Genomic DNA, 12,226 nt, shown 5'->3' on the forward strand with positions numbered 1-12,226 from the left:
ATATATATATATATGCATATTTCTATTTGTAGCTGCTGAACCAAAATGCAGAAGCAGTGTGTGGAAAAAAAAGTACAACCCATGATTGAGTAGCTTGTAGAACCACCTATAACAGCAATAGCTAACTTGTGTGTCTCTTCAATTCATTGCGGTTAGCAAGGATTTCAATTATGCACAGCTCTCTTAAGTTCCTGCCACAGCATTTTAATCAGGTTGAGGTCTGGGCTCTAACTGGGCCATTGCAGCACCGTGATTCTTTTCTTTTTTGGTCATGCTCTTGTAGATTTACTGTTTTGCTTGGAATCATTGCCCAATTTCAGCTTCATCTGTCAGACAGACAGCCTCACATTTGACTCTAAAATAGTTTGGCTTATAGAGGAGTTCAAACTTAATGACTGTGAGGTGCAGGTTCTGTTGCTGCAAAATAGGCCAGATCACCACCCCTCCACCACAGTGCTGTGGTGATTTGCTGCGCTTGGTTTTCACCAAAAATTGTGCTCTACATTATGTTCAGACATCTCCACTGTCTGGTCTGGACATGACAAAAGACATGTAGACTCTGAGATGCTATTACTGTGTATTGCATCGTCTGACTTTGGGGTGAATTTACTGGGTCATTCACTCCTGGGAAGATTGTCACATATCTGACAGTTACACATAAGCAAAAAGTGAAAATGTTTGGTTTTACGCAGGTGCTCACACTTACTGATGATCAGTTAATCAAGTGCATTCGATTAACAGCACCTTACTGTTTCTATAGGACTACAGACCTGCTGGGCAACGAGTTCTATACAACTGTGCAACTTTAAACTGTGATGTTAAAAATTAGCTTTCAAAGTATTTCTCCACTGGTGGAATCTCCTCAGGGCTCGCTGAGCAGATTCTCTTCAAATGTTAAAGCTGATTGTGTGACGAAATTGAAAGTATTCCTGCAGTGGAGTAAAAGTGCATTAATCAATAGTTTCAGGAATGATGAATAGACTTGGCTCTGCATGATAATCAATAAGATGGGACATTTTAGTCTGACACCGTGAGTGTGCTGCCTGGAATATTGTAGTTTATAGGTAATACTGGTATTGCTTTATGAATTACAATGTCTGAAACAGGAAAACAAATGTATTATAGCACTGGCCTTTCTAACCAGCAAACAGATCATTTTTAATAAACTTAAAGCTACACAAACCAAACAGTTTGAGGATGGAAAGCTGCCATAAAGATGTTATGGAGATCAAATTAGTGGAGCAGGCAATTCTCTGGGACCTGATGTGCTTGATGGTCCTTGGAGCTTTATTGGATCATATTTTAAGAAAGTTTAAACAGATTCTATAACACTGAACTTCTGTATATTCTGTACCCGAACATCACCCCAATTTATGTTTCTTTTTTGTTTTGTCTTTTTATCTGGAAAGGGGACATATACGCATATAAAATAGTTGTTGCTCTATAATACTTTATAAGAAATCTTTTGCACTATATTGTATAAGACATTTTCACAGTATCCAACGATTTTCATTTTAGTAGACGCTTGTTCGCACGCTGTTGTGTGCATGTCAGTCATTCCTACTATTCGGTGCCATTTCAGTGTGATCACTCTTCATCAAAAAATACAAAATTTTGAATTATTTTAACATTTCATCTAAAAGAGGGATTTTCAACCTATAAGAAAAATGTATTGGTCCAGCTAAGGATATTATATTATAATATTTTTTAAAATCAAAGTCTTTACCCATGACGTGCCAAATGTGCACCCTGTTACAGGACATTCAATTTTCTATTAATAACTGTTTTGAATACACAGTTATAGTAATATTTACATTTTCTAAAAGCTACAATGTCCCTTTTTAAAATCTGCAAGGAAATTTCATGTTACAGTGCATAGCAATAACAGGGGGGAGATTTTATGCTAAACTTAGCCATTACTACTAGTATGATGAACAACAAGCTAGTACATGGTGACCACTAAGAACCATTTTTAACATGTTTATTAGCCATATTATAAAAATTTCAAAAAAAAATTGTTTCCACTATTAATAAGCGTAACAGGTTGGACGTGTTATGCTTTGCCACATTACAAAATCTTGCTAAAACATTGAAAAAAGGGTTGATTAAAGAGTGGTACTTACTCGTCTTCTTCTTGAAAGTTTTCCCTCCAAAATATGTTACATCCGGGAGTGTCATGTGACTAAAAGAATAATCAGGTGATGTGTTCTATGGAATTCTTATCAGAGTAACAGGGGTGACAGTTGATTCAGGGACACAACATTTTTTAAAGATTTTAAGTATTAAACATGCATTAATAATAAAAAAGAACATTTGATGAGGAACATTAGAAATAAGCCAATCCAGAAATGATGAAAAATCTAGATTTTTTTTTTTTAAAGTTATATTTGTAACTGAAGTCGAGCAAGCATGACTGGGGACATAGTACTTTAGTGACTTGTGCTAAAATAAAAGTAATTTACTTTTAATGTATTTATCCTGTGTATATATCAATGTGTTCTATGGTAGAGGGGGGTTAAACATACAAGAAAATGGTTTAGAAATAAGCATTAGACAAGTTTTACACTAAATATACCATATTATGTCATTAGGACTCAAATGGCACCGAATAGTAAGAATGACCCATGTATAAAATGGCTTTGGTGGACAAAAAAAGTTTGCTCATGGTATTGCTCAATTTGGAATCATTTTTACTGCTAAAATAAAGTGGGGCACATAAGAAAAAAGGTAAGAATCGCTGCATTAGAAGCTTTTACTTTCTTCACTTCTCAATTTAGAGAGAAATCGCGTCCACATTCTTTTTACAGGAGTTAATTTTTTCTTTTCACCCGTGTCCATTGACACCTATACTATTCAATTCTCCGACGATGCCTAGCAACAGCTCCCAAATCTCGCGTTGGAATCACATATCTTCCCAGCACATTTTGAACTGCGTAGCGATCGAGTTATCCTGCGTTGTGTGTGGGGAAAATAAACATCAACATGGCAGATGTTGAAACGGCTAAAGAGGAACCACAGGAGGAGGAAATTTCTGAATCAGTCAAGTCGGAACCCGACGAGACATCTGAAGAAACACCCAACGGTGTGAAAATGTGAGTTAAAAAGTTGTAATATTATCCGGTCGTTCTGCGTCGCTGTTAGCTAGCTTAGCTAAAATGGAGTCCTTGAATATTAGCTATTGTTAGCAAAGAATCCTCCAATCTCTTGTAAGAAATATAACGTCGAAGTATATGTGTTAAATTTAAATATAATGTAAGACTTTAAGGTATATATGCATCTCCATAAACTGTGGCCACAATGTTACAAGGCTGGTGCAATGGGTCATTCTCGGTTAGGTGCTACTCTCCATTGTGTTGTGCTTTCATATTTAGCTAAAGCTAACGAAACTCTGAAATTCAGCGCTAGTAACCACCAAGCCAGCCTTACTTTAATTAAATTAATTAGGTTTAACCACAAGCAAAATAAGCTGTGCTTTTACTAGTTAGCACCCATTCTAGTCTTAATGAAATTGTTCATGGCCATTGCGCTATGCTATGCTAACAAACCTGCGGTTAGCTGCTAATGGCTCCGCGCTGTTGCACAAAAATTATACCGGCTTAATACATTTAAAGTGCTCTATACGCATTAAAGTATCAGTTCATTTAAAATGTGTGCTGTATTTTCATAAGGATTTATAAAATGTCACACTTGGTTAAAATCCTCATTATGTTGGTCTTTAGCGAAATCAGAAGTTGCATGAATACTTTTCTTTTAATTTGTTTATGCATTCATCTACTCACGTAGTTGTCATTTACACGCAAAGAAATCCAAATTTTGTCTAGCACGTATGCATGCATATTGCTGTTTGTGGGTATGGCTATTTTAGATCATGATGATATTATTATTATTATTATTATTATTATTATTACTTTAGATCCATATTATAGAATTTATTAATATGAGTAGAGTTTTTTGTATGTATAAGGTTAAAAAAGGTATAAATTAAATTTCTAAAGCAAATCACAAAAGATGAGTCTGCTATTACTCACAAATTTATTAAGGGTAGATTTTTAATTTGATGCCCCAGTGATCTGTGGAAGATGTTTAGAGATGTTGACCTGCACTTCTCTGTATTTTGTAGGGAAGAAGAAGGCAAGTCCCCCAAAGAAAAGCATGATGGTAAAGAGAAATCCTCTGGAGGCAGAAGAGGAGGCCGCTACCATCCCTACAAAGACAAACATGGTGGAGAAAAGAAGGGTGCTCATAGGAACAGAGTGTTCATCAGCAATATCCCGTATGATATGAAGTGGCAGGCAATTAAAGATCTAATGCGTGATAAAGGTAATCTACCCAGTGATGGGTATAGCGTCTTTCCCTCTGCCTCTCTCTTCAGCTGAAAAGAAGATTTTGACCTTTTGTTCTGTTTTGTTACAGTAAGCTTGAACGTTTGCTTCTAACGCCAGCTAATTTGTGTGTAGCTTTTGTGGATATGCTTAGTGCAGATATTAAGGAACCGCCATATTGTGATTTAAGGTTATTGGAGTTTTAATTCTTTTATTTATGTATTTATTTTTGGATGGGCACCAATTTAGCTTGGGCTGATATGTATGTGAGGAAAAAGTAGGATTTACGTAGTTACATTGTTACTTGTTTTAATGGATTGTCAGCTCCAAAATGTAACCTCAATCCAGCAAGGAATATTTTGATTGTTGAATGTTTTTGTTGCATCTGCATTAAGGTGAATCTTGCTAGTATCAATGAAAAATATTCCAATGTTTTACTTTATGAAATACAGAGTTCCCAAAAAAGATATTTTGAAAGGTCAAAGGACAGCTTAAACATCTCAACTGCCTTGAATGGAATTTGTTGCTAAACTGATCACGTTGAAGTCTTTTGATTTGAATTTTGAAATTCCCAGGTTTAATATAGCTGTGTTTTTGTTTTTTGCTGTTTTTGTTTTTATTTTTCTGGCCTTGGCCTTTGGGTGTCTCAGTCACTGCCCAGAAAGGCATGGTGTTGTCTGGTGGGATGTTGGTCTGGGCTGGCTGTTGATCAATGGGGACATCTCCATCTGTAGCTGTATTGCCAAGGCCAGCGGTGATTTGAAGACTTGGTGACTTAAATTCCTTTGTTCTTTTGGTATTTTCCCTTTGTATGTCTCATGTAGTTGGTGAGGTTACATACGTGGAGCTCTTTAAGGATGCTGAAGGAAAGTCAAGGGTAAGTGATGTGGCCAAATTGCTGCACGAGGTTTTAAATGCCCTCAGCAGGCTCTCAATAATGTAGTGCTCTTTTAGGCTCTGATCCTTTGGGTTAAATGAACTGGAGACACTATAGGTTGTGTTTAGAGCCTGAAAGATGGCTAATGATTGATTTTTCATTTGAAAGGGAGATGTCCTGTTGACTTTTGGAAATGTAGCCAATGAACTCATCTAAGAGTATACTTTTGCTTTTGTTGTTGTCATTTCAATTGGTTTAAAAGTTTGTTTGTTTGGCCATTTTCCAAAGGGAAATGTGGGGTTGTGTGATTGGTCTTATTGATTGACCCTCATGTCTCAAAATTTTATTTTACAATTCTGTTATATGGCAAAGCTTTCTGTTTAATGGAACAAAGCAGTTGCAAAAGACCACGTAGTTGTTTTTGTTATGTCTTTATGTTAAATGGCAACAAATGATGCAATAGATTTAAAGATGAACCACACAATTTTTCTCTTAAAGTCACAACTTGTTAATCCTAAAAAATGTACTAAATACATTTGTCGTTGCTTTTTTCATCTATCGTGGTAATCAATGTCCAGTTCAAAACCTAAATATTTTCAGGTAAAATAATAGAATGTTTAAATATTACTGACAAATGTGATTTTTTTTTTTTTAGTTTTTTTTTTAAATTTTAACTGCAACCTTTATATATTACTGTTTAGATATTTTTCTTCTTGTAATATCTTTAATTATTAAGAAATGTGATGTTTGTTTGTTTTTGTTTTTTTTCAGCATTTTTTCTTGTTTGCAGTAAAGTTAAAAACCAGCCGGCTCAAGCCAGCAGGGAAAATATGGCCAACATGCATAAAAAACATATTAAAAACTAGTTGAGATGTTATATTATGTTTTTGTTTGTAATATCTTGTTTTTAACTGTATTTTGTTCCCTCCTTCTGTGACTCCTGAACTCCTGTGATGCCACCTTCGTAGGGGTGTGGGTAAGAAACCCTATTTTTCTCAAAGAAACAACTTTTGTTTTTATATGTTGTGCTCGCATTGACTCATGTGGCGTCTCCGTTTGCCTCGTTCAACAGTGTGGTGGAGTTCAAAGATGAGGAGTTTGTGAAGAAGGCAGTATTAACTATGAATAAACATGACCTGAGTGGAAGGCCACTCAACATCAAGGAGGTGAGAAGCATAGATTGCCGATTATATTTAGCTGTTCTCTTTTTTTTTTTTTTTTAAGAAAAGCTGATCTCATGTTGCTATTTTCTGTTGATTGTGGGCATATGAAGCAGTCATAAAAAGATTGTGGTGGTAACCATGATGTAGCATTATTACATTACATATGTTTTTGTTAACATCAGATCTGAAAATATCCAGCGATGTACCACTAAATTAAAATGACACTGTGAAATTTTCTAGTTGTATTTATTTTTTCTTAAATGTTATCATAATGTTTTCTATTTAAGGACCCTGATGGAGAGCATGCCCGCCGTGTGTTGCAACGCATGGGAGGGGGTCAACAGGGAGGCCGTGGGCAGGACATGGGGCCTGGTGTGATGAACCTCCCGCCCTCCATTGCTAACAACCCTAACATCCCACCTGAAGTCATCCATGCACTGGAGGCTGGGCAACTTGGCAACACTGTGTTTGTAGCTAATGTAAGGAAATGTTATTAAACATTAATTATCACTGTGCAATTGTAGACATCTGCCAAGCACACTCGTATACATAGTGAAGGCTTTAAAGTAATTTAATAGCTTGGCACCAGAGATTAGTATTACTAATTAAATATTTGACCAGCTGTGAAATACGTCCACAATCATATGTTTCTACAGGATTTGTGCCAGTCTATTTTAAGCCTGGCAGCCCACCAGAGTTTAATGGAGCTTCAGCTGGGCCTAAACATTGTGTAATTTAAAAAAAAAAAAAGTTTTTATGATATGTGTATATGTTGTAGCTACAACTGTTTAGCAAGCAAATCCACTTTCACCATTACAGTTACCGTTAACTGTTTACGCACAAACATGTAATTTAGAATTATTGTTGGGGGAGGGCGGTCAACCTGGAGAGAACCCACACAGACACAGAAAGGCTTTAGCTGGCCGGTGAATTCAAACCCCTTTTTTGTTGTGAGGTGACAGTGCTAAACCCTGCACCACTGTTCTACCCCGACCAAAAGAGTTAGTAGACCCCTAAGTAAGCGAAAATAACTAGATAACTACTGACATACGGTAGTATTGTTTTAACCCCTTTCATGTGATATCCATCCACTAATGTTTACTGTTTACCGTAAGCAGTAGTATAATCCACTTTACTTTGTCTTCGTACTGAAAATGGGAAATGAACTCCCCACTGTACCACCGTCACCACCCTCCATAAGAGACGGCTACAAAAGCTCTGCTGTGCCATTTTTACCGCACAGTGTGCACAGTATGGCTGTCACTGATATGGAGGTATAGCAGTTTCCAAATCTGTGTAGTAATCTTTTTTTTTTTCCTGTTTATTAAACGCACTGGTGTCTTTCTATTGTTCAACAGCTGGATTTTAAGGTGGGGTGGAAGAAGTTAAAAGAGGTGTTTAGTATGGCCGGTGTGGTGAAGCGAGCAGATGTAAAGGAAGATAAAGATGGCAAGAGCCGTGGGATGGGAACAGTGACTTTTGAGCAGCCACTGGAAGCTGTGCAGGCCATTTGTATCCTTTATAATTAAGTATTAATTAAAAAAGAAACAAAAAGAGAAAAAGAACTTATTCTGTACAATATTTACCACAGCATTCTCCTTGATGTTGATTCCAGCCATGTTTAATGGGCAGATGCTCTTTGACAGGCAGATGCACGTAAAAATGGTACGTGTGTGTTGTTTTTGTTTGTTAAGTTACAATGTGCTTTAAGCTATGCAGACGATGTGAATATGTGGGCAAAGAAAAATGCTTGGTCTTGCAGGATGAGAAATCTCTACCCGTTGAAGACTTTCGGCAAGTAGAAAAAGCACCTCAGTTACCACGTGAGTTTGCTGTTATTCCCTTATCATAAGCAAAAAACGTAATTTAAAAAAAATAGTTTTATTATCATTAATCAAGTAAACGCGTCTTACCAGAACAGGAAGTGAACAGCTGCATTTTAACAAGATGGTGTGTGAGTGAATAAATAATTTGTTCACCAAAATGGCAGTGTGCCTTTAGTATGTATGAAGTATGTCTTGAGCATTTCTTGTGGTTGGAGACAATACAGAAGGAATTTTTCTTCTTTGTGTAGGTGGTCTAGGTGGTATTGGCATGGGATTGGGGCCAGGAGGTCAACCCATCAATGCCAACCGCTTGAGTGGTGGAGGCGGCATGAACGCTATGGGACCTGGAGGTCAGTCACCTTTTGAGATATTAGGTTTAAATTATATTCAGTGCAAAGTGTGTCGTATATATGCCGAGTTGCAACAGTTTGTCTTTACAAGCCAATATTTATCCGACAGAATTACATTTCCACTAGCTGATCATCAAATTAGGGTCTCAAGGCAATATTAACTGTGTTCAAGTTAGACTGACATATATGCAACATACCAGTGTCTGTTTTTCTATTAGCCTCGATGTGCAAAGAAATGAAATGATCAGAGCTCTGTCCAGATAATATTTAAGCGCTTTTACGTTGTAAATTTTATGGAATTACATCTGTTTCTTGTAATTCGATGTTCCTTTGTCTTTGCCAGGTATGGATGTATCAGGTTATGGTGGAATGAACAGACTTGGGGGAGGTGAGCTTTTTGCTACCTACGAGTTTCTTTCCTGTTGAATGACCATGGTTACCTCGGTGTTAACAAAGGAGATTTCTTTTTCTCTTCTGCTTTCGATAGGAATGAGTAGTGCAAGTGGAGGCTTTGGAGGCATGGACAGCATGGGCAGTATGGGTGGGTTTGGAGGGAGGGACATGGCACCAGTTGGCAGAATGGGAGGTAAGTCTGTTTTACCCTCAGTGGGCCAAAAATCAGGTTTTCTTGTTTGTTATTGGTAACTAATGTGTCATCTCGTTTTATTGTTGATTGTTTTGTTTCTCTTTCATTGTATTTTTGGTGTTAAGATATGTACCGATCAGGAATGGGTGGAATGGATCGGGACTTTGGGCACGGTGACATGCCAATGAATCGAGGATTTGGGGATTCTTTTGGAGGAATGGGTAAGTTATACTCTCACTTCAGTGAGGCTGTGAGTTCTACTGCATCGTGGTATAATCGAATTTGCATCAACTTGCACTCTTCTTTAGGTGGAGGCTTTGGAGGAGGCATGGGCAGTGGTGGCATGGGGCACATGGGAACTGGATTAGGCACAGGTTAGGAAAAAAAAAATCTTAATACACAGTGTTTCAAATTATCATTTTTATAGCAGTTGTTCAGTAATTAAAGGTACATGAGACTCCACAACAGTACTCTTACTTAAAGTTTGGGCTGCCCCCAAATCATCATTTCCTTCCAGTAGTTAATATATTTAGTCTTTTCCAAGTCTGACCTTTTTGGTAAAATGTAACTCTTTTACTTGAATTTAAACAGTGTAAATTGATAAAAATGGAAAAATTAAAAAAAAAGAAACAAAATTAACAGGATTTCCTGGTATAACATAAGTAACATCTCTCATATCAGGCTTCCTAAAGGATAACATTTGAATAGAGAAACAGAAGCTTAGATCTTTATGGCTGATTACAGCAACCTAATCTCCTGAACTGTCATACACTTAGCAGTGGGTGTGGAAACGTGTGGTCATGGTTGTCACACAGATTAAGAAAGTAGTGTATTAATACGTCTTACTTATTAAGAGTCACAACAGACTTGGTCACCACACGCATTTTATTTTTGGTAACATAAATAAAGAATAAGATATAACAGGTTTTTTTGTATGAATTAGATTACTCTCTCTGGTAGCTGCTCTATAAACACCGGAACAACAGTATATATTTTTCTAGTGTTTTTCTCATTTTTGCTATGTAACTTTGCACTGTCCGCTTTATGCTGTAACAAATTTCCCTCATGTGGGACTAATAAAGGTTATCTTATCTTACATTAATGACTAACCTCATATTGTGGCTGGAGCATCTCAGTTGTTCCCCTTCCCTACTGAAGTTTGGTCTGTTTACATCAATTTTCCATGCGATTGTATTTGTCAAAAAAACCCATCGGGAACTTTTATCAAGTGGAAAAAGGTTAGCGTTCATTCTCCAGGTTCACTGTGTTATGCTTTGGTAAGCTAACATAGCAGTGTCGCTAGCGATCACTAACACAGCATTATATACCATCTAGCCCAACTTCAGTAATCCTACAAACGTCACTATTGTGTAGTTTTCTCTCTACATTCATGTTGGAAGTGATAGCAGAGCTGTACGTTTTATTTTTTTCCAGAAATCTCAGTCAGAACATGCTATATCATGTTCAGGTAACTAGCGAAACCAGCGAGCTAACTTCTAACTGTTTAATTTAATAAATTCTGTTTTCATGGATGCCTGGACGTTAAACTTAATTGTTAAACCTGGTAAAGCAGCAACGCTGCTCATTTTATTAAAGATGAAAGAATTTAGAAAGTTTTTAACTCTCAGTGATGCTGCAGCGTTCGTTTGACTTTGGGACCTGAAGCGGATGGAGTTTAGGGCCCACTGTTTTATGCTTTGTTATGCTAACATCTGTGTCGCTAGCGATCACTAGCACAGCATCATATACCAGCTAGTCCAACTTCAGTAATCCTACAAACGTCACTGCTGTGTAGTTTTCTGTCTTCATTCATGTTGGAAGTGATAGCAGAGCTGTACGTTTTATTTTTGCCCAGAAATCTCTCAGTCAGAACATGCTACATCATGTTTAGGTAACTAGCGAAACTAGCCAGCTAACTATCTGCTAACTTATAACTCCGTTAAATTTAATAATTTCTGTTTTCATGGATGCCTGGATGTTAAACTTAATTGTTACACCTGGTAAAGCAGCAACACTGATCATTTTATTAAAGATGAAAGTATTTACACAGTGTTCGTTTGGGACCTGACGCAGACGGGGTTTTGGACCCAGATTACTATGAGCCGTGGGGCTCCTGATTACGGTAGCCATAACGCTCAGACAATCGATCAAGCAGTGTGGCTTCGTAGCTTAGCAAAGTCCTACTAAAACATCTTTTGACTGATTTTTGAGCGCCGTGTACCACATAAAATTGGTTCAAGGTCAGTAAACACAGCCAGAATTCATAGATAAGGCGCACCAGAGTATAAGGCGCACTGCCGATTTTTGAGAAAATTAAAGGATTTTAAGTGCGCTTTATAGTGCGGAAAATATAGTACTTGGAGAAAAGAGATGCATTTTGAAGACCAAGAAAAAAACAGCAGAGGGCCTGGCTGGCCACAGCAACCCACAGAGAAAATATGCACTTTCTCTGTTTCATGTATGCCAAAAAACCCACACAAACCTGAAAATCTTTACAGTTACAGTGTAAGATGGAATCTATGATGGAGTTGTCAAGTTTTGGTTGACCAGCCTTATGGTATTTTTTCCATTTCATCCCAGGCTTGTTTAAATTATTAGACTGAAAGTATTCAGAACACTGCTGCCTGTACTATAGCAAATGCTATGGTATTTATTTTCCCAGAGATCGACAATTACTTGTTTGTTAGAGACTAAAAAGGGGTATAGTGGTTTGTCAGTAGTTAAAATGTTTTCTTTTCACAAAAGAATGAAGTTTTCCCATTGATTCTTCGTGCAGTGTGGTGACTAATTATTTAAACTGGTACAGAGTCTGCACCCACTGTATAAACAGTGTCATGGCGACATTGGCTTCTGTGATAGCAAGTTTGGAAGTGGAAAATCAATCCTCTTCTGCACCGTTTAGATACACTTCGGTTACATTTTATTAGAATAAGTTAATAAAAATCTATTCATAAAGCGGTGCAAAGTGTTTTAAAAGTCCCAATTCACAGAAATCTGTCATGAGGCTTTGTAGTTCTGCAGCAGTGCAGGAAACTGCAAACATGACCCTGTTAAAACCTAACTGTGCATTAGGTTAAATTGTTTGTGTGCACTTCTGTGTGT

At 37.2% G+C, this 12,226-nt stretch overlaps 2 protein-coding genes across 3 annotated transcripts in view; one reads left to right on the forward strand and one right to left on the reverse strand.

Annotated features, from left to right (window-relative positions):
• ctxn2 (cortexin 2) overlaps positions 1-2,332 on the reverse strand; it is a 7,937-nt gene extending 5,605 nt beyond the window's left edge. For both annotated transcript variants that reach the window (XM_005746858.2, XM_005746857.2), the window contains exon 1: positions 2,124-2,332. The gene's annotated coding sequence lies outside the window, so the exon portion shown is untranslated. The remainder of the gene's footprint in view (positions 1-2,123) is intronic.
• Positions 2,333-2,898: 566 nt separating this feature from the next.
• myef2 (myelin expression factor 2) overlaps positions 2,899-12,226 on the forward strand; it is a 12,133-nt gene continuing 2,805 nt past the window's right edge. Inside the window, exons 1-14 of the mRNA XM_013914293.1 lie at positions 2,899-3,092; positions 4,121-4,320; positions 5,147-5,199; positions 6,168-6,175; positions 6,272-6,365; positions 6,650-6,841; positions 7,721-7,874; positions 7,978-8,027; positions 8,125-8,185; positions 8,437-8,538; positions 8,882-8,926; positions 9,026-9,124; positions 9,250-9,345; positions 9,433-9,498. Coding sequence (XP_013769747.1) covers positions 2,983-3,092; positions 4,121-4,320; positions 5,147-5,199; positions 6,168-6,175; positions 6,272-6,365; positions 6,650-6,841; positions 7,721-7,874; positions 7,978-8,027; positions 8,125-8,185; positions 8,437-8,538; positions 8,882-8,926; positions 9,026-9,124; positions 9,250-9,345; positions 9,433-9,498 — 1,330 coding nt within the window. The 5' untranslated portion in view covers positions 2,899-2,982. The remainder of the gene's footprint in view (positions 3,093-4,120; positions 4,321-5,146; positions 5,200-6,167; positions 6,176-6,271; positions 6,366-6,649; positions 6,842-7,720; positions 7,875-7,977; positions 8,028-8,124; positions 8,186-8,436; positions 8,539-8,881; positions 8,927-9,025; positions 9,125-9,249; positions 9,346-9,432; positions 9,499-12,226) is intronic.

This window comes from Pundamilia nyererei, unplaced genomic scaffold (genome assembly GCF_000239375.1).
Source record: "Pundamilia nyererei isolate P.nyererei 1_Seehausen unplaced genomic scaffold, PunNye1.0 scaffold00184, whole genome shotgun sequence".
In the NCBI taxonomy this organism is placed as follows: domain Eukaryota; kingdom Metazoa; phylum Chordata; class Actinopteri; order Cichliformes; family Cichlidae; genus Pundamilia; species Pundamilia nyererei.